We start from the raw sequence: 21,957 nt of genomic DNA, 5'->3' as shown, positions 1-21,957 counted from the left end.
CAAGCTACCACAGTGTAACATTGTTGCCCCAAACTGAGGTCTCCCTTCCCAGGGATTCTGGCTCTGCACAGAGCTGGACAGAAGCCGAGGAGGAGTGTGGGGGCAGAGCCTCCCCAGAGGGAAACAGATGGGCAGGCTGGCCCCAGTGCCAGCACTTTGAACAACCCTTTTCTTTTCCAGCCAAACGTCCAATGTCATTCCCCTCTCACCTCCAGCTCCCAGGCAGCCCCCCCCCACCCCCATTCTGTCTTTGGGTGGGCTCTGAGTAGCTGATGGACTCTGGAGGGATGGAGGCTGTTCTTTATGACTGGCAGAAGGATGAAAGGAGGCTTGAAACTGGTGTGGGGCAACTGTTGCCATCTGTCTGGTGGGACGTCACCAGGGATGGTCTCGCCCATTCACTCCTTCACGCACCGCTGGGCTCGGGCCTTTTGTTTGGTTGGCTAGGGGTGGGGTTGCTGTAGTGCAGTGAAGAGAGGCGGCGGGTGAGAGAAGCAGCTTCTTTGTGTCTGGACCAAACTTTCAGTGATTCACTAGGGTGATTTGCATGAGGAAGCTGCCTAAGCCCCCAAACACCCAAGTGATTGACAGCCTCCAGCCCTCTCTCCTGGTCACACCCCTCCCCCTCCCCCTTCGGCCAAACAGCTCCCCAGGGTTAGAGGGAGTGGCCCCAGCTCCTCTGCAGGGATGGGGAGCAGGGAAAGCTGCTGTGTCCCTCTCTGTGCCCCCTCTGTCCCCATCCCTTTCCCAGTTGGAGGTGGGTCTGGTGTCTTCCTCCCTCCCCACCCCCATCAGTCCCTCACAGCGTTTTTCTTTTTGTTTGGTTTCTGCGTACTAGGCTGGCGGGCAGAGGGGCCAAAGCGGGAGGAAAGGCCCATTAACCACCCAGCAGCTGAGCAGGGAAAAAAAGGAGCTGAATTGAGACGTCGGGGTTGGCAGCTCTCCAGCCCAGCTCCTGGTCTTTGAATAACACCCCAGGCCAGGAGCTGGGATCAGTGTGTGGGAGGCTTTGGGGCATTTAATTATTTAAAGGGCTCACTAAAAGGAGCTAAGACCCTGGGGAAGGGGGAGGATAGGCAGATGGTGTGCCCAAGTTGCTGGGAACCTGGGTGCAGAATGGGTGAGGGTGGGGGTGGGGGAGGGAGGGAGGACTGAGCTAGAGGTCAGGGTTCAGGGAGTAAGAGAATGGGGGAGGGGAAGTGAAACAGAGATTGCCCTCTAGACCCAAGCATGCCCTGTGGATAGTCTTTGCCTACACCAGCTGTGAGCAGGCTCTCGGCTTCTCCTTTCTGTACTCCTGCCCACCACTCCCCAACTTTTAAATTCGTATCTGCCCTGAGAGGGAACCATTTTGGAAACACACAACAAAACTGTTAAGTTTAGGGGATTACCCCTTCTCTTCTGGCATTTAGGGATGTTCCAGGTTGGTTCAATGGTGACCTGAACTGGGCAGACGGATAGGAGGATTTTCTCGTCCTCCCTCCCTCACTCCCTCCCTTCCTCTTTCTTTCTTTCTTCTTTCTTTCTTTCTTTCTTTCTTTCTTTCTTTCTTTCTTTCTTTCTTTCTTTCTTTTCTTTCTTTCTTTCTTTCTTTCTTTCTTTCTTTCTTTCTTTCTTTCTTTCTTTCTTTCCTTCTTTCTTTCTTTCCTTCTTTTCTTTCTTTCTACTTGTGGTAAAACTTCTGCAACATAAAATTCACCATTTTATCTAGTTTCATTTTATAAGATGAGACCGTACACTGAGTCTGTGGAAATAATGAGAAAGCAAATAATTGGAGGTCCTGCTCTTGGGGGCACAGGGTGCTTCGAAAGGCAGTCTGTGCCCCCGAGAGCACAGGGGCCTAGGTCCCTAGGTAGAAACATACTAGTCAGATTCAATTTGAATTCAGCTCTGCCATGTACAAGCTCTGCGACCACAGGTAAGTTATTTAATTGTTCAATGCCTCAATTTTCTCATCTTTAAAATGAGGATAAAAAATTGCTCCCACTCAGTATTCTTGAGGGGATTAATATAGGTGAAGCACTTAGAAGAGTGTCTGGCTCTTTGTAAGGACACAATAAATGTTATTAAATATTATTGTCATTACCATTACCAGATCAGGAGGCATTTATATAGGCTACACAATGGAAACTGAGAGAAACAGGGAATTTGGGAATTGGGTACAAGGCCAAAGGGGAATTTGGTAAGGGTGTCGATTTGCCTCCATCCTCTCTCCCATTTGTAATGAGCTACGGTTGGAAATGTGGTCTTTGCTGTTCCAAAAATAGTAGTCCTGTTCGGGTAGCCCCCCTTTCCCACCTGCATCCCTCTTCCACCTTCACCAGGGCGAGCGAACAGCTCCAGGACCTGGGGCTCTGAAACCCTCTGGTCCAGACCCTTGCTTTGTGGCAGTTTAGGCATTACTGTTAGCCCTGTTTTACTGATGGGATGACCAATTCAAAGGGGTTAAGGGACTTGAGATTTGATTCTTCTGCTTCTTGGGGCTTTCCCTACTCTAGCCCCGCCCAGGCCACAAGGTCATGTGGAATGAACTGGTCACTTGGTCACTGTGGGGCACACAGTGCAATACAGCATCTCAGCCTGTCTTCACTTCTCAGTCTGGCCGGCCTCAAACGTGTGAGGTGGGCTTGTTTTCTGCACCTTCCAGCGAGGCAGTTCTCCCGTCCTCAACACGCCTGGGAGGCAACGGCGACGGCTTTCAGTCGGGGACAGCCGAGGATGATCCCGCGCGGGCCGCCCGCACTCAGACGTGCACCGCAAGGGTGGTGCTACGGAGAGGCTGGGGGCGTGAGGGCAGGCAGGTGTTTGGCTCCCTCCCTCCCGGATGTGGGCAGAGGGAGGAGCCCCCGGCCAATCATCCACGTCCCTCAGTCCCTACGGAGAAGCTGTCTGGGACCTTGAAACGCGACCAAACGCGCTAGCTAGTTCGTTTTCCTAGTTTGGCAACTGGATAGTGCCGCAGCCTCCGCCCCCTCTGGGAAGCCCCCACCTTGGTAACAAGCTGCTGATTGGCTGGCCGTGGGGCACAGCGGACCAGTCAAAGCTCTCCTTGATGTCGAGGTTTGGCAGAGAGGAGTTAAAAATGGGGGGGGGGGGGGGGGAGGCGGGACACTACGCGTTTTCGGAGTGGAGGTGCTACGCGGGTAGGTAGCGGAGAATCGGGCCTTTCACCAGGAAAGGGCAGGCGGGGGAGGGGCCGAGAAGTGGCGGCCTCTGTGACGGGACCCCCTCCCTCCCGCCACCTGCTGCTAGAGCGTCTCGGGTCCCTAAAGCTTAGGTCTTTCCTCCATTTCTCAGGCCTTCCTCACAGCCTGACCGACTGCAGGGCTGGTGCAGCCTTTCTTGAGCAATTTTGGAGGTTCCGGGTTTCTGAAACCTCCTCTGTCCTCTCTCCAAAGTCCCTCTGTATTTGGGCGTTTATTTTCCCAAGTTTGTTACTCGGGCCCTCTTCGTTTTCTTTTTGTACATCTGTGTGTGCTCACGCCCTACTAGGGCCGTGTTACCAGTCACCCATCCTCTAAAACCAACTTAATCATCCGCTTTATTACACTGTACCTATTGGCACCAACCTCCTAGACTTAGTACAGTATACATTTCTGAGGACATACATTGTAAGCTTTGTAAGAGAAAGCATTTTGAATAACTTTGTTCCCCCACCTCAATGCACACAAACATACACACATACATATTCAAAGAACCTAGCACGGTAGCATCAAGATTAAGACTCTAGAGACCGTGACAGGGTACAATTCCAGCTCTGCCACTGCTACTGGCTGTGTGACCTTGAGCAGATACTTCACCTCTCTGAACCTCAGTTTTTACCAATGAAAAATGCTAATGATAATAGCACCTACCTCCTAGCATTATTATGACAAAATGCCTGACACATAATGCCTAATAAATGATATTATTTTAGATATTAATAAAGAAGGAATGAGTATTACTTCCCCATAGTTAATCTCAGCCCCCCATTCTTGGTTTAGGTGCTAGGGCTAACAACTAGATTCTAGGGACATTTAAAATTACTATCAGTAAAACAATTTAGGACTCAGAATAAAACTTAGCACAGTCTCACAGCTCCCAGCCTTCACGTGGGTCCTGTTTTAGCTCAGATTTTACGAAGGGAGAGATGTTGGCAAGATAGGATTCATTTTTCCTCAAGGACTTTTCTTAAGGTTTTTTTTTTTTCGCCGTATTCAGCATGAGGGATTCCCCAACGAGGAATCAAACCTGTGCCCCTGGCAGTGGAAGCTCAGAGTCAAGGACTTTTCTTCAAATTCCTCCCTCTCAAAAATTTTAGAACAGCAGTGTCTGAGGATTTACAGTAATCCCATTTTTAACAGGATTTAACAGTCTCCTTTTTTTTCACGGACTCATGGAGTGTCTTACCTGACCTCTCCATATACTTACATTAACACCAAGGTGTGATTGTTAAGTTTTTCCCAAAACTCTCCACTGAAGTCCTTTCTTGTTGCTCAGAGACTCATCTTTTCTGCAGTCTCTGCCTCTCCCCTGAATGCTACACACTGGTCCATAGATTTTCTTCAGTGAACACAGAGGCTGGCAGTTCAGTGCTCCCAGACCCCTAGTGGTCATCCTGCCATGTTCTATCACCTGCTGTACCCTGTTGATGTCAGAAGTGGCCTTTGTTGATGTTTTGCATTATTAAGAACAAAAGCAATGATGTGTCTGGGGCACCTCAGTGGTGCCAGATGCCGGGGACAGGGAGGATGCAAGGGGCACCCAGCACTGGGGTGTATTTCAGTGGGAAGCCAGCAGACCTGGGTTTCAGTGTTGAGTATATGCCATTAGGGACAAGTCAATAAAAAGTGTTAGGTCTCAATTACCCTATCTGTAAAGTGGGTGAATCAGACCTGGCTCCTTACTTTATAGATATTTTGGGAAAATAACTGGGGTCATACTGTTGAAAGCACTTCATATTTTTTTGGAAATTAGAAGGGGTGTGTTTGTGTGGGTGTGGGTGTGGGTGTGTGCAACAGGCTATTAAATTCATTTTATGCTACTATTTCCATTTGGCTCCCAGAAATATGATCCAACAGTTGTTATTAAAAACTTATGAACCCAGCTTTGTGCTAACTGTTGTGAGGTATATGGAGGGATCATATGACACGCTCTCTACCTTTAAAGAATTTACAGTCTAACCAGGTTGCTCAACTAACACATGAAATGATGTGTCGTATTGACTGTGGATCCCCCACATATCCTCTTCTGACTTACAAGTAAAGGATGATCTGGTGGTGTGACAATGGAGCCAATAGGTGGACGTGCCTTACTGCAGCTAGCACAGCTGCTTGCCTCTTACCTCTCTCTTTCTATCCTTGGTGGGGTGTGGGGTCTTACAGACCATCCTCACTGCTGCCTTCGCCAATGCTCATGAGTCATGGCCTGGTGCCTTGTGACCTGAGGTTGGGGAGATGCTCACCTTTGATGCTGCCCTTCACTTACTGTTCATGTAGTTACCTGTTGCTGATGCTTTCTCATCTGCACCTGCCCACTGCCACTGCTTACAAACGCCATCACAGCCATTGTAGCTACAGCAGCTCCTTTGGGGTGGGCTTTGGGTGGGACACTGAGGATGCTGTTATTCCCAGCCCCCTGTACCCGGCAAGAGAGACCACCTCCCTACCCCTTCTAATCTCTGTATTTGCTCCCATGGCCAGGTAGACTAGAAAAGATGCAAGTTGCTCACACTTCCCCACAGCACAGAGGGCTGTGTCCCATTTGGGGCTCCCCCCAGCCTTCTTGGTGGAGGGAGCTAGTCTGGGATGGGGTTGAGGACCAGTTCTGCTGCGGCATGCTCAGCAGGCAGATTCCAGCTCCAGGTTCTCTGTGCTGGGCCAGCAGATTTAGCTCCTTTCCTTTTTGGAGACTGTCAACAAAGGCTCAGCATAGCTTCAAGAAGGAATAGATCAGTGTAATTGCTATCATCTTTGAAAAGAAAAAGATGAGCATGCAAATTAAAATAAATATCAATACCAAGTCTCATCCATCAGACTGTCCAAATTACTAAAGTCTGAAGCAGTATTTGGCGTCATGGGGATGTGGGGAAATGGAGGCTCAGGTACAACTGGTGTGAGTGCACATTCGTACAACCCCTTTGGAGAGCAGTTTGACAGAATCTAGTAGAGGTAAATTGTTCATATTTCACGACTTAGCAGTTCCCTCCTGGGCATAAATACCAGTAGTTTTTAACTGGTGGTGGTTTTGACCCCCCAGGGAACATTTGGCAAATTTGGAGATATTTTTGAGTTGGACTGGGGAGGGGACAGATGCTAATGGCATCTCGTGGATAGAGGTCAGGGATGCTGCTAAACATCCTACAGGCAGTCCACTCTGTCCCCCCTCCCCTTGCCCCACAAAGAATTATCCAGAGCCAAAGGCCAGTAGCGCACTGTTAAGAAATCCTGATGTAAACGCTAGAGAGACTCTCAAATGCAATCTCAAAGAGACAGATAAAAGGATGTTCACTGCATCATTTGTTTCTAACATTACAGTATTGAAAATAATCTAAATGTCCCTCAAAAGGAGAATAGAGAAATAAATTTAGGTGTTTTCAGACAATGGTTAGAATGAATGAACTGGAACCACAAGAATCAATATGGATAAATCTTGAACACACAATGTTCACTGAAAGAAGCAGAGTAATACAGAAAGTGCTACTCTGTAAAGTTTAAAGACACAAACAACTCTCTACTTCCCCTGTGGATGTAATGCAAGTTAGTTATTTTTGTCTCCACCAAATTCCACAGCAAGTACCTGGAGACCTTTACATTCATTCTTTCATACACTAAATGCACCAACTATTGACATTATCTGGCTCAGGATTTTGCATACAGAAAAAATTTGTTGAATGATTGAGCTGTGCTCATAGAGAGACAAGACCATGATTTGCCTTCTCTTCTTGCCTTTCCTCTATGATCTGCCTTTCTGCCTGTCTTTTCGTGGCTTAATTTAGGGAGGGTCCCAGAACTTGGATGAGAAAACACTGAATCTTCATTTTTCACACTGCTAAGTGAAATTTAGCATTCCCTTCAATTATGAAGGTAACAAGTCGCTGCAATATTAGCAGCCTGAAGCTTTGTCACCAACTGAAATTACAGATATTTTCATATCACATTACAGTTATTGAAAATACATACATTCATGCTCATTAGCACTTCGAAATGACTGTATTTAGACTTGTTGCTGGATCTCATTATTTATGACATTAATAAATATTTATATATATATGATCTAAAATATTTATACATTTTGATAACTGTACTTCATTGGTTTCCTTTGGAATCCAATGGATTTTATTTTATACCTTCAAAAACATTTTGAGAAGAGGTCCATAGGCTTTGGCAGGCTGCCAAAGGGGTCCACAAATGTCAAGACTCCCTGGTTACACCATACCTTCTGTTGCTTTGATTATTGGTTAAGTGTCCATTGGGGCTCGGTACTGATCAGAGCCGAATGGGAGAAAGTGGGCATGGATTGCCACCTTTAAAAGTTTCAGAAAAGGCTCTGATGGTGCGAAGTGAGATCTGCCCGTTAGCTGCTGGAAGACAGAACTGTGAGATTGAGCCGAGGCTTTGGAATGTTGGTAAAGTTTTTTGGTACTTGTGTCTGAAATAAGAGAATAAAGGCAGTAGTTGGTTTTACCCCTGCCTACAGCTCCAGCCTCGTTGCTCCTTGCCACTGTGCCCCCAGCCATTTTTGCTGTCTTTCAGTGTCCAGGAAGCTTCCTCCTGCATTAGGAGGTCTATACATGCTGTTATCTCTGCTGGACTCTCCTCCCATCTCTTCATCTAGGTAAGTACACTCTCCCTCCATATCTGATTATCTGCCCCTGTTCCTCCAGACTAGGTCAGGCTCCTTGATAATCCTCATGTAGACCCATCCTCATCTCCTTCACAGCCCTTTCTCAGTTTGTAACTATGTGGTCCTTGGGGTGACTCTTTAGTTCACTGCTTGTCACTGCACCAGATTATAAATCCCCCAATGGCAAGGAAGGCTTGCCTTTATTGTCTGCAGTATCCCCAGTGCCTGACCAAGGGCTTGTGGTAAATATTTATTGATGAAGAGTGAATTTTAATTGGAAAATTCATAAAGGGACTGTGAATGCTAGCAGAATGGATTTAGGTCCACAAAAAATAAAGTCGGATGGCCTCCCCCCCCTTGTGAGACCCCATCTACCACCAAGCATCCCCCACACTCCTAGCAGTTCTGCATACACCAGTAACACAGAGATCTTCAGGCTAGCACAGTAGAAACAGTATAGCAAAACTGGCAGGCTGGGGAGAGAGATGGCCTGGGGTCAGATCCTGGCCTCGATGCTTTCTTCCTGGGTGACCTCAGCCTCTTTGTGCCTCAGTCTCTCCATCTATATAAAATAGTGAAAATAATAGTACCAATGGCATAGAATGTTTAGGAATGCTAATGAAGCCATATAAATAAAACACCTAACACATAAGTACTGATCAAACGGTAGCTTAAAGGAAAAGAGACAACTTTTATCCATCAGAGCCTGATGGATAATCCACCCCTGCTACCCCCTTGAGAAGCACTGGATTTAGAAACAGAATTTCACAGAATATATTAGTGAATATCTTCAGTAAATAATATATTCAGCTCAGTAAATATCAGTTGTGGTTATTTCTCTATTAGAAAATAGTGAATTGTCCTAAAAGCACAAGCCTAGCTCTTAAAGGCTTTCAAGAAACGTGCATTGAGGGCTTCCCTGGTGGCGCAGTGATTGAGAGTCTGCCTGCTAATGCAGGGGACACGGGTTCGAGCCCTGGTCTGGGAAGATCCCAGATGCCGTGGAGCAACTGGGCCCGTGAGCCACAAATACGGAGCCTGTGCGTCTGGAGCCTGTGCTGCGCAACAAGAGAGGCTGTGATAGTGAGAGGCCCGCGCACTGCGATGAAGAGTGGCCCCCACTTGCCACAACTAGAGAAAGCCCTCGCACAGAAACGAAGACCCAACACAGCAAAAATTAATTAATTAATTAATTAACTCCTACCCCCAACATCTTCTTTAAAAAAAGAAAAAAGAAATGTGCATTGAGAAGTTGAATGAAAGAGCAGATGGGCTACTTGAATGCTTATTTTCCTCTTCCAGGCCCAACTTGGCTTTGCAGTACTTGACTGCCCTCAGTTCTACATAGTTGCCACTAGAGGGCAGGCGCGGTTAAGACAACAATACTCTGGACCCACCAGCGCCATAATTACTGGGTAAACAAGGGAGGATGGTTGAAGGAGAAAAATGATAGAATGATTGAAAAAAATAATTTTTTTCTTTATCTCTTGGGGACCAAATGGAAGGAAATATGGAGCTAGTGAGATTGAAGTTAGACTTAAAGAAGAACTTCCAGAGCACAGAGTTTGCTAACTAGAGATTTTATACAGGTGACTTTTTAAAAACCTCTTAGCTATATCTACCCAAGCAGAATAGATGAGAAAGTGGGCTCCTCCAGTCTGAGGCTTATGTGACCCCCCCCCCCTTAAAGTAACCCTTCTGTGTCTGCCTTAATTGACTCCATTCTTGCAGATGCAATTGTAAAATAACTTTATTGGTTGGGTTAGCCACCACTCATGCTTTTCCTGTGATAAGGATCCTTTATAGAGGCATGATGGTGTTCACATGCAGATACTTTCTGAAGAGCCCTGGGGCAAGGGGCAGCCTTGCCCCTCACCTCAGAGCTCCTTTGTTGAAATGAGCTGGTTTGGCTTTTGTGGATTTCAAGGTCTGGAGCCAAGAAGCAGTCCAAGTATCCCCCCCTTCCCTTTTCAGGAAAACGGCTTCAAAGCATACACTGTATCAGGGACACAGTGGCATCTGGGCAAGGAGCAGATTAGGGCTAGCTGTCCTCAAGCAGTCCCTGGCCATGGCTGCCTGGATGGCTCCATCCCAATGGTACCCCAAAGAGCAGGAGGGTTAGGTCCCCAGACAACACTGCTTTCAGAAATGGGAAGAACTAATTGCTCTCCACCCAAGCTATAAAGCAACAGCCATCTTCAGTAATGAGAGTGTAGCTCAGAGATGTGAAAGCAGAGGGTTTTGTGCTTAGTACAGGCAAGATTTGGCTGCCGGGCCTGGGCTTCACTGACCCAATGAGCGTCTCCAGCCAGAGCTGGTACTATTAACTGTGGCCTTAGGAGAAAACAATTAATACCACAGCCTCCTCCTTTGGCAGATCCTGGGCTGGTTGGAGTCTGTCTCTCCCATCAGGATATAGACCTTTCTGCTTGCATAAGAGGAGAGGACAAATTACCTCTCTCATGCTTTGAGAACCGCATGGACTCTGCCTTTGAAGATAAAGACCCAAGTAGGGAGCTGCTGGGAATGCAGAGAGTGCTGGCTAAGCATGAAACTACTGCAGCTGCTTCCTCAATTCAGCCAATTCGAGGTGTGTTTGCCTCCATTATGGATGCTGACGATAAGCAGAATCTGGCCTTTCCTCTTTTTTTTTTTTTTTCAGTCAAGCCCAAACTAGTCTCCAGCTGAGTCCATGGCCTTTCCTCTTCTGAAGTCTGATCCACCTTCAAAGAATTGCTTAGCTGTTAAAATCTAGCCCTATACATTTAGCTAAGCCTGAGGTTGCTTTTCTCCTCCCACATCAAGCCAAGAACATGGTCATCATACTGGTGACCTCTGGTGTAGAGGTGACTCTTGGTGTCCTTCCAACCTCAGATGCGAGTGTGAGTTCTCTGCACAGGCACTGGGCAGATGAGCACATGCCTTGGGGTCTCCTGCCTCTGCCCAAGGCAGAGAAGACGTGTCTGTGGGGCCATGTTGAGTGGATGAGGTGGACTTAAGAGGAGGCAGTTGGCCAAAGAGGTATATACTGAGAAGCAGCGAGTGGGAGCCCAGAGTAACTGCACACCTAGCCCAGCACATGGCAGAGCTGTCAAGCGCTGCTCACAGACAGAATCAGTGATGGTTTAAAAAGTAAGGTTATGTACTATTGCTCAAGCAAATTTTAGGGTTCACGGCACCAGATCGTTGTGAAGAACGGGTAATGAGATTTCTGGGGTTGGGACTTCAGGGACAGAAGTCCCTGAAGAAGTCTGCCACCACTTCTGTCCTGGAAAGGAGAGTTTCATGTCCCTCAGAAGAAGGCTGCCTGTCCCCTGATTCCACCTGAACTTGCCTACAGGGTAGAAAACTGTAGAGGGAGCCCATGGACTTCTGTCACATGGTCTGTCCCAGACCTTACAGCAAAAGCCAAACCAAACCATCAAGCCAAATGCAGAGGGGCACGGGGGCTCTGGCCCCACGCCCAGTGCGTGGGCCACTCAGATCTCGATGAGGCTGGCGACGCGCAGGCAGAGGGGTGCGTCGGGCGGCATGGCGCTGCGCTTGATCTCGTTCCCGTCCAGGCGCAGCACCTGCAGCTTGGAGAAATTCATGACGTCCACCACGGTGCAGAAGCTGCTGATGGAGAACTCTGTGGGAACAAGAGGGGTGGGGGTGGGTCGGAGAAGCCCAGATCAGGGACCTGGGTCCGCAGTGAGGCCAGACCTCCTCTGTGAAGCTTCTAATGTGAGAGGTGGAACTCGGCTGGGTGGGGCAGGCACTTTCCAGGATCGGAGTCATACTTGCACCAATTAGTGGGCAGAACCAGAGACAGAGTGGGGTCTCTGCCTGCATAGCTCCACCTCATACTCATCCCTCTCTGTAGACCCTGGAATGTCCTTCCAGCCAGGCCTTGATCTTTTCCCATCTTTAGGCAGCAGGTGGCAGCAGAAGGCAGTCAAAGACGAACCCTAGCAGCTTTGATTGCTTTTGGAGAGGAGGGTGTTTCCGAATTGCTTTAAGAAGGAAGACTGGGGAAATGCAGGGACTTAAATCTGGACTATTTCCTAACACTTTGCAGATAGAGCAAGTGGCAGAAAATTAAAGAGAGAAAATCTAGACTGAGAGACAAGTGTCTCTGAGTGCAGAGCTTTGAGGGCGTTGTCCGTGTACATTCTGAGTAAGGCCAAAGGAGTGAGCAAGGCCCTGAGGTCTAAGGAGATGGAAGCTGATAGATAAACAGGGCTGCTATGGAGCTCAAAAGTCCAATAAATAACTCTCTTGCATCCCACATTTAATATGATACGGTTTACCCTCCTTTTTTGTAATCTCAAAAGAAGTACCCTTTTTTGAAGATTTTCCCTCCAAACCATGCAGTCCTAATTGATACAGTAGTTCTGTTTGATTTAAATACAAATCCTTCTGCTACCATTCACCTTGTTCTCCCTCTGGTTGTCCTCTTGGACAGATCAGCCACCTCTGTCTCTAGCCTGCTGGGTCAGGAACTTGAAGGATAAAAACCAAGAACTCAGCTAAAACTCCAGCAAGGACAGCCAGAGTCACCACTGAGAAGCTGCTGAAGCCCCTAGAGGCTGCCTTCAACACGATGTGTGAGAGCATCAGGAAGGTGGCTCATGTCAAAGGGGCTTTGGGTGAGGTTACCTGTCGGGTCTCCGTAGGCTGTAACACTTAGGCAGACCCAGAGCTGGGCTTGCTTTTGCCTCAACCAGAGGCATTCCTCTGCTTGCCACAGTGGTCAGGAGCTGTGTGTCAGCCTGGAGCAGGGCAGGAGGAATGGGAGGAAGGCTTTCCTAACTCTCTTCCTAGAGGTGACCTTCGAGGGCATTGTGGATGGAGAGATTATGGGTATGAACGTGAAGGTTGCAAGGAAGACAGTATGGAGAGCTTAGATAGATGAAGAAATTGTTTTTTAAATTAGCGCTAGCAATTCTTTTCAGTCTCTGTCAAGACTGACAGAGAGGAGATGGGCTGAGGCTGCAGCCAGTTAACTTGTACTGCAAATGTAAGATAGAAAACCCAGCCCCAAAGAATAATGAGAACAGGAAATACCCTTCTTTGGAGAGCACTCGGTGCGGGGTGGGGGTGGAGACCTGGAATGCTTTTGGATGTTTCCTTTCTGGTCCCAGGGAATAGATCAAGTGGCCTCCAGGTGGACAGGTTGGGGGCAGAGCCAAGGCCAGGGGCCAGGTCTATGTTGTCTGTGTGGAACAGGTGGAGTGAGTTGGGCTGGGGAGAAGTAAAGTGGCCCAGCTTAAATATCACCTCCAACCCTGTCGGCAGACTGCACTTAGAGGTTCCACCATAGATTCTCTACACCATCCTGGGGCCTTCAGACTGCCTGCTAAAGTCCTGGATCCCAACTGTTGAGCACTGAGGGGCTGCTCAGCACACAGCATGTGTAGATTCTATCCACAGGTTGAGCACCGTGAGCCCCCTGTTTATCTTCCCTAAGCTCATGAATAGGACGGGGCTTCTGCTTGGAGACTCCGGAGGACACTTTCCATCCCGGATTAAATTCTGACAAAAGTCTTTCCAAATTCCTCCTGGTACACCCGCCCTGCCCCCTGGATCTCAGAGCTGCTGGATAACATTCTGAGCTGTGTTTCCTGCTCTTGCCAGGCTGGAAAAACTGAGGGAGATGCTAATGGAAGAAGGAAGGGGGAGGGAGAGGGCCGGGCCTAATTCCACTGCACACCCTTCAGCTCCTGTCCTTTTAGCTCCCCTCTCAGAGGGTTGCTTCAATATCCCACCTTCACCACCCACCCCTGCTCTGGGTCCCTGACCAGCTATGCAGGGAGACCTCCTTCACATTGGCCCAGGCGAGGGCCTGAGGCTGGAGAACTGTCTTTCCTGCTGTTGGTCTGAATCAGAGAGATACTCCTTCCATTCTCAGCTAGAGAAGCCTGGCTTTCAGTCCTTTGCTGTTGATGGTAGAGGCTATGCTACAAGATCTGGGTGACCTAAAGAGATTGCCTTTCCTTCTCTGTGTCTCAGTTTCCCCATCTTTGCGATGAAAAAAATAAAACAGAACAAAACTGTACCTGGCAATTTCAAAGTGGCAATAGAAGAAAAGCTTATAATATAGTTACTGTGTATTGCTTTTTCAATAATGTGCCAGGCGAACCAAGCACTTTACATGTATTCATCCACTAATTAAGAAAAATAAGGAGTTGGTGTTATTTTGCCAAAAGAAGACTAAAAGGGAGATATCCAGACAAAGGGGCTTTGGCTTAAATTGCACAAGAAGGGATTTGGGGTAGGCACTGGACATTTTTAGGTTTGACTTAAGGGAGAAATTTCTTGCAAGACCTTGAGACACTCGACTAAAGTGATTTTATCTTTAGCAGAGCTTTTGGAAGGGGTGAACCACCTTGTATTTGAGCGGCAGATGTGGTTCTGCAAGAAGACAGGGTGACAAGATGCTGCAATGGAGACTTCCTCACCCCAAGTTTTCTGATTGTACAGTCAGGCAATAACTAACGGCTTCTCTCCCGTGACAGCTGCTCTTTGCTGTCACATTTTCAGGGTCAAACTCTGATAAAGCACTGTATACAATATGACGTTTCTGTTGTGACGATCCTCCTGTATTTAGAATGGGTGGCAGATAAGTAGTGGTGACTTCTGGGTGGGATGATGAACAGCTACAAGCAAATGTCAAACCCTTTGCAGCATGCAACATCTTGGAGACCAGAGAACCCTGCCTTGGGAATAGGAAGACCCGCACCCCCACACCCCCACCCCCCAAAGAAAGAGAGACTTTAAATACAAAACAGTTTGCCCTATACATGATGGTGTCTTGCACTTCCAACTAGAGAACCAGAGACCTCTTCACCTTGCCCACCTCACAGTCAACCTCTGGGACTGGTGCCTCTCTCACTCAGAGGGCTGTCTAGCTCGTTAACATCTTGCCAAACGACTGATCTGTTCCCTGAGCACAGGGAGAGAAAGTATTGATGGGAGAGGTTGTAGACTCAGTCCCTATCCATGCTTTGATGGTGCTGTTTGCTCTCAGCAGGCTCTACTTCAGAGCCCTTTGCCAATGGTCATTAATGAGTCCTTCATTCCCCAGGGAGAGGGGTACTTTGCTGCAGAGGAAGAGAGGTTAAAATCTGGCTCTGTACCTTCCAGCTGGATTAAGATATCAGAGGCCCTGGGGTAATGTAAGCACATTGTGAACACAAGATCCTGAGAGGGAGCTGAAAATCAACTAGATAATCCAATCTGAAATGAAGATTTTAGTTCTTGGACAGAGAAAGGCAGCACTTTAGGCCTTTTCTGGGAAGAGCTTGGAAAACAAGAAGCCCTTGTCCTTGTCCACCACCCCAGGGTTTGGCGGTGGTCAGGCTCATGTTACCCTAGGGGGCCTCTGCCCTGCCACCAGGGGCTCCTTGTACTCCAGGGAGAACCAGCCAGAGCAAGTGCCGCATTCAGCTCTGAGAGGCTACAAATTCTTGTCCACCAGTTGTTATGTTTAAAAAGCAAATAAACATCCAGACACAAGACCAGGCTGTCGAGGCATGAGTAGATCAGGTGGAAACAGAGAGCTCATCCTCTTCCGGGTCAGTGAGAAAGTGCAGATACCACGGTTTCTTAACAGCACACTTTCCTCCTGAGACGGACCGTAGAAGTTCAACTTAAACCCCCCTGTCTATGAACTGCCACCTCCCCAACCTCTCCCAACTCCTCTCTCACTGCTTAACACATGACCCCTACCTCTTAGACACAGGAATTTCCTGGCTGCCCCCTCCAGGTGGCCTGTTAAATGACTGGTCCCTTTGTTTGTGGCAATTGCATTTCTCAGAAGGGCCCAGTCCTGTGTTCCTCCAGCCCATGCCCGCTTATCTCTCAAGACCTAGATTGAGACTTACCTCTTCTGGGAAGTCTTCTTCCGTACCAACCCACTCTCCCACTGACTTTTCCTAGCACTGCTGTGTAGTATAAGAGTATGCCACTATGTACCATTTTGTACAGGGATATGGCAGGGTTTTCAGCTTACTTCATTGGTACTCTTTGGTTCCCCTACTTCTATTTCTTCTGTATTGCCCCCAGCACTCAGAATTGGGTCTTTCCAATGCAGCAGACAGCCCTCCCCACTCCCCTTTGCGAAAGTCTCACCATTGATCCTATTGCCTTGGAGGTAAAGGTTCTCCAGGTTGGTGTTCACTGGGGGGATCTTCTGCAGCTGGTTGTAGGAGAGATCGAGCTCAAGGAGGCTGCTGGAATTGAAGGTGTTAGAGGCCAGGCCACTGTTGGTGAGACTGTTGTGGGACAGCCGCACATACAGCAGCTTGGGCGACCCCCGGAAGTAGCTGTCGGGGACCGAGTAGACATTGTTGTGCTCTAGGTACAGCTGCTCAAGGGCTGAGGGCAGTCCATCAGGCACCTTCCGAAGGTGGTTGTAACTCAGGTCCAGCAAGATCAGTGACCGGAGGCCTTTCACCGAACTGCCCACTTCCTGGATCTCGTTGTGTTGGAGGTACAAGGCCGTGAGGTTCTCCAGCCCCTCCAGCGCGTTGTTGGGGACCCTCGAGATCTGGTTGTGCTCGAGATGGAGCTCCCTCAGGGATCGAGGCAGTGGGCCAGGCATCCGGGTCAGGTTGTTGTGGTCCATGTACAGCCTCTCCAGGTGCCTCAGCTTGGAGAAGACCTTCTTGCCCACCTTATCACTGGTGATCTGGTTGCCATGGAGAGCAATCCAGAGCAGCCCAGTGGCGTTGTCGAAAACGCCCTCCTGGATGGAAGAGATCTGATTGTTCTGGAAGTAGACGTATTTCATGCGGGAGGGGACGAAGGGTAGGTACTTGAGGTTGCGGTTGTCACAGTACATGGCTGTGGGGAAGTTGGGGGGGCAGTCGCACTCCTGGGGGCAGTCGCGGGGCTCTGGTGGGGGTGGAGAGCCGTAGGCATAGGCTGGACCTTCCTCTCCCCCATAGGGGTAAGGATCATAGGGCTCATAAGGGTAAGGGTCATAGGGGTCGTAGTAGGTGGACTGCTGGTTGCTGCGGAGGTAGTGGAACCACCAGTGGGAGTCTTCCTCATATTGGGCCCGGGAAAGGGAGCAGAGCCCTGCCAGCAGCAGGAGGGAAGCCCACTGCATGTTGTCTCTCTGCAAGAAGGGAGAGAGAACAGAGTAAGCAGGCGTGAGTGAGACTCTAGGGAGGCAGGGAGGCAGAGCAGGTGAGCCTTAGTCTTTGAGCTACGCAGACCTGACTTCAGCAGCAAACAGCTGTGAGCAGTAGCCTTGCTCTCACTTCCTCTGGGCCTCCTCCCAGTGCCGCCCCTGCACACTTGGTCCAGCAGAAACGTGGCTGTCTGCGGGGAGCTAGGTGCATTTTCCTCTGGTCATAGAGTCGCAGAAACATAGCCTTTGAGATTAAAAGGAGCTTGAATGGAGGTGCTGCATTTGTTTTGGAGGGCAGGCCCATAGGAACCTCTAGCAACCTGAAGGTACTGTTGGGGGAGCTAGAAAGGCCACAGCAATTCCCATGGGAGTGGTAGTGGTGGTGGGTGCTCTTTAGGCCTGAATTCACATCCAGTTTGGACTCCCCAGGACATAATGTTTCCCAAGAGTCCAAGGAAAAAGCCCTCTGGCTCTTTCCATATCTCTGGGAAACAGCCAGAAGTGGCTTGAGATCTCAAAGGGGAAGATCTGAACTACTTGGGAAGGCAGAGCGTTTCTGTTTTGAGTCTGTGGGGAGTGCTGTGGTCCCCCTGCAGCCATCACAAGGCCTGGGCTCGTGGTACCAGCACCTGTAACAGTCTGCTGGGGAGGAAACTCTCTGGTTGGCAGTCTGTGGCTACACATGCAACTTGGCCGGCACAGGGTCTTCATGTAACAGTTACAGATTCCCTCCAGACTGGGCCCACTGCCACCCAGGTGTGGCACTTGTCTTCTAGAGTGGGTACTGAGTGCATGCAAGTCTTCCTGCACTTGTCCAGTAAAGTGTTACTACTTCTCCCGCTCCACCATGGACATTATGCAAGAGCCAAATGGGACCAAGAGAATGAATGAGGAACATCAAACAATGGAACAGGAATTGAAGCCTCTTGAGTATGCCCAAGGGAACATGCCTTTAGAATGGGATTCTGGCATCCTTCTCTCCCATCCCAAGCCACCTCTGGATTACCAGTCTCCATATCTAGGCCCCCACATTTCCTGGCAGCCCATTGCCTTCGAGCTTGTTATGCTAGCGAGATGAGAGCAGGGTAGGTTTAGAGAGAAGTGTGGGTTTGGTGTCACCTGAGAGGGAAGCTGAAGGAGTGGAAGATGAGGGGTCATGGGGTGGCATATCAGTCTGGATGTCTTACTCTGAATACCTATAGCCAAAGCACTGCATAACCCCTGTGAGCAATGGGTCCCTTCCAGAGGGGTGATTGTCACCCTTGGACAGAATACCTTAGAACCTTTCTTGGTCTGGGAATAGGCACGTATACCATTCACATTGCTATTGGCCCTTGGCTGGGGTTGGCACCCGTGGACAGGAGAAAGAAAGGAGTCTAAAAGCCAACATCAAATCCAATGAACCGATGAGAAGGACCCTAATAGTGACAATCTAGTCACCTTCTGGCCACCGTCTCTGTCAGACCTCTCTGTCCCCTGAAAGCAATTCCCTTAGGCCCACTTTATTCCATTAGCCTCTGGGTTGCAGAGGCGAGGCCCCTGGGTCGCAGAGGCGAGGCCCCGGGCTCATCCTCAGGCAGCCTCAGACAAAGAGCCCACAGTGTTTCTGAGGGGCCAACCCAGCCACCCACTGCCTGGGCATGCTGGCTGGGCCTTGGCACTGGCCAGGGGAAGACGGATGGAATGGCCCATTACCAGTAGCACATTTTTCCATGCTCAGCTCTGGGCTGCTGCAGGATCACAGTGGCTGTCTGGAGGCTGGCACAGTGAGCCTCTGTCTCCATTTCTCCTTCCAGACTAGGCACCGTGGCAGACAAGAGCCATCTTCCTCTTCGAGACCCAGCCTTCCAGGGCTGTGCATCCTGCCCACTTGAGTCTCCTTTGGAGTCGTGACGGCTAAAAGGGTTTGGTGGTACCTTATTCCTCTCTTTACCCTACCCCCATCTCTTAGCAATGTTGCTCCAGGGTTTATACTCTTAAATCCTCACCCACCCCACCCCCAATGATAGAGACCCTCCTGTGCTCAGAGCTTTGTAAGGTGAAGAGTTTCTAGGACTGGCGCTCTCTGAGTTGGGGGGAGCTTACTCAGGAGTTACTGCCGTTCTTTCATTTCTCCATTCTAGAGAACCATTTCTCCCTTCTGTCAGAGTCCAGGAGGTCAAGCCAGAGCTATTCCCTAACCTGAATTGGATCCCCATTTCACAGCTCCTTGGACCTGGTCAAGTCTCAATATTTCTGTGTATTCTTTCCCTTTCACCCCAGCAACACACAAGCACGTGTGTGCATGCACACGTACGCACACACACACTACACAAAACTCCCTCTCCGCTCTCATAACAGAATTTAGTTACCACAACCCTTCTGAAGAGAGACTGCAGGGACACAGGGCTAGGATGGTGGGCTTTCTGAGCAGTAGTGGGGCAGAGCTGGCTATGCTAGATACCTGGCCCTTCACTTTTTCATGCCTGAGAATTGGATGTCCCCCAACAACAGAAAGAAACAGTAGGACAAAGGTAGCATGTTGGAAACCCTTCCTTCTACTCCCCTTTCCCGGCTCCAGCATCCTGGGACACAGCCCAGATGGGAGAAGGACGAATGACTCCTTCCGCCCGGCCCTTGCCCTGCTCCCCAGCCTCTTTGCTGTTGTCCCTTTGTGGAACTACCAGGGACAAAACCTGAAGTAAAATGACTGACTTACCTCGAGTTGAACCTTTCAGAGAATGACCACGTCTCTCTGTCTGGCCTCCTTGGTTGGAGAGCGTGTGAGAGGGAGAGGAGTGAGGGTGTCTACTGAGAGTGTGTGTGTCTGTGCCAGGCCAGGGCCCGCCCCCACATTCCTAATCAAATGTTGTGAAGAGAGGGGTTGAGGAGCCCGGATCCTGGCTTTTTCGGCTCTGCTGCAGGGGCGGAGCTCACACTCAACCGCGCAAAATCCTGCTGTCCGCCTGACTCTATAAAAACCACCTTCTTTCCACTCATCTGCCCTAAAGCATTGGCAGCTCAGGGTCTCTTTCTGCTGAATGAGTTAGTGGCGCCCTCGAAGTTATTTGTACAGTCTCTTACGAAGCGCCTGGATTTCTCATTAAACCCACAAGGGCAGATGCAGGGATGGGGAGGGCCAGGATTTGGGAAGAGGCATCTTAACTCTTTCAGCAACCCACGGGTCCCACGGGAGAGCGAGGGCTCACCCTTCTGGGCTCCGGCGCCCTCTACGGGCAGGTGGTTAGGCTAATGGACTAAGGGAGAGGACACAGGACAGCTGGCTCTGGCTCCAGTTCCATCCCTGACCAGTGTAGACCTGTCTGGGCTGTAGGGTTTCTCTCTCGCCACTGTGATAAAAGGGAAGAAAGGGACTCACATTTGTTGATCACTTACTGTTCACTAGCCTCATGCACTTTCGCCTGTCTCATGATGATCTTAGGGTTAGCAACAAGTACCTTGTTGAGTTGTAGCAAGGACTCTGTGAGGTAATTTGTGTGAGGCCCCCGGCCCAGAGATGATTGCTGTTGTGGCCATTTTACAGATGTAGAGACCCTGAGCAAGGGGAAGATGAGGTCGGAGAAGTAGGCAGGAGCTAGACCATGAAGGGACTTTTAGGCCATGGCATGGATTTAACTTTTATTCTGAATGTTTAAGCAGAGGAAGTGAAAAGATCTGACCTACATTTTTAAAAGCACATGGGAGAGACTGCTGTGTGGCAAAAAGCAGGAAAGTGTGGAAGCAGGAGCTCTAGCCCGCCTTTGTTGAGAGATAATGGCAGATTGGGCTAGTGCAATGGAAGAGGGAACAATGTATCTTTAGACAAGGAATCTTGAAAATGGACCAGATAGGGAGTTAGAGGAAGTCAAGGACGAGTCCTTGATTTTGAGTTTGAGCAACTGGTTGGGTGGTAGCACCATTTCCTGACATTAGAAAGATGGGGAGGGACAGAGTCTAAGTTAGAGATGCCTGTTAGGCATTCCAGTGGAGATGCATGCAGGCAGTTAGATAGATGAGTCTGAACTGGAAGTTCAGGGGCTAGAAGAATTTGGATTACTTAGAATCTCAGTAGCTTAGATGAACCCTTGCATCCTGAATGCTCTTTCCTCAACTAACTGCCTCATGCTAACATCCAAGAAACACCCTTCAAATTGTTTTAAATTGTGGTAACTGACTCATAACTTAAACTTTACTATCTTAACAAATTTTAAGTGTGCAGTTCAGAAGTGTTAAGTATTGCTGTACAGCCAGTCTCTAGAACTTTTTCATCTTTCAAAACTGAAACTTTATATTCATTAAACAAAAACACCCCATTTCACCCTCCCTCAGCCCCTGGCAACCACCAGAGTAGAAAGAACGACTTTCCACCTCTATGAATTTGACCACTCTGCATGACTCATATAAATGGAATCATACAGTCTTTGTCTTTTTGTGACTGGCTTATTTCACTTAGAATAATGTTCTCAGGGTTCATCCATGTTGTAGTGTGTGTCAGAATTTCCTTCCTTTTAAAGGCTGAGTAATTACTGTATGCATATACCACATTTTGTTTATCCATTTATCTGTCAATGGACATTTGAGTTGCTTACACTTCTTAGCTATTGTGAATAATGCCGCTGTGAACATGGGTGTACAAATATCTCTTTGAGATCCTGCTTTTAATTATATTGGTTATATGTTCAGAAGTGGAATTGTTGGATCATATGGTAATCTATTTTTAACTTCTTTGAGGAACTGCCATATTGTTTTTCATAGTGGATACACCATTTTACATATCCACCAACAATGCACAAGGGTGTGAATTTGAATCGCTCCTTATTTTTTAAAAGTACCAATTGAGAAAGCCTCAGATTTGAATTTGAAGAATTTAGAATTTGAATTTTAAAGAATGACACTTTTGGTTGCTCCAATAAGGTTGAGCTGTTGACATAATATGAAAGGTCCTTATTAGGGACCCAATCTCCTCAGGAATTTCAAAGAGTTTTTAAAAAGATTAAATATAACGAATGGACCTCTGCTGACTACCTACTATA

At 48.6% G+C, this 21,957-nt stretch overlaps 1 protein-coding gene across 1 annotated transcript; it reads right to left on the bottom strand.

Moving 5' to 3' along the window:
- Positions 1-9,556: 9,556 nt before the first annotated feature.
- Positions 9,557-19,708, bottom strand: FMOD (fibromodulin). Its single transcript, XM_059996396.1, has 3 exons — positions 19,644-19,708; positions 15,940-16,930; positions 9,557-11,455 (listed from the first exon to the last, which is right to left on the bottom strand). The coding sequence occupies exons 2-3, from the start codon at positions 16,919-16,921 to the stop codon at positions 11,304-11,306; spliced, it is 1,134 nt and encodes a 377-aa protein (XP_059852379.1). The 5' UTR covers positions 16,922-16,930; positions 19,644-19,708; the 3' UTR covers positions 9,557-11,303.
- Between the last annotated feature and the right edge of the window lie 2,249 nt (positions 19,709-21,957).

The sequence above is a fragment of the Delphinus delphis genome, chromosome 1, assembly GCF_949987515.2.
Source record: "Delphinus delphis chromosome 1, mDelDel1.2, whole genome shotgun sequence".
Taxonomy (NCBI): domain Eukaryota; kingdom Metazoa; phylum Chordata; class Mammalia; order Artiodactyla; family Delphinidae; genus Delphinus; species Delphinus delphis.
This window is presented reverse-complemented; position numbering and strand designations above follow the sequence as displayed.

Bases quoted from the DNA above. Each gene is read 5' to 3' on its own strand.
- FMOD (XM_059996396.1), bottom strand. From the start codon at position 16,921: ATGCAGTGGGCTTCCCTCCTGCTGCTGGCAGGGCTCTGCTCCCTTTCC. The intron at 11,456-15,939 runs GTGAGACTTTCG...TTGTTCCCACAG, and splicing joins CCAAGGCAATAGGATCAATG to AGTTCTCCATCAGCAGCTTC.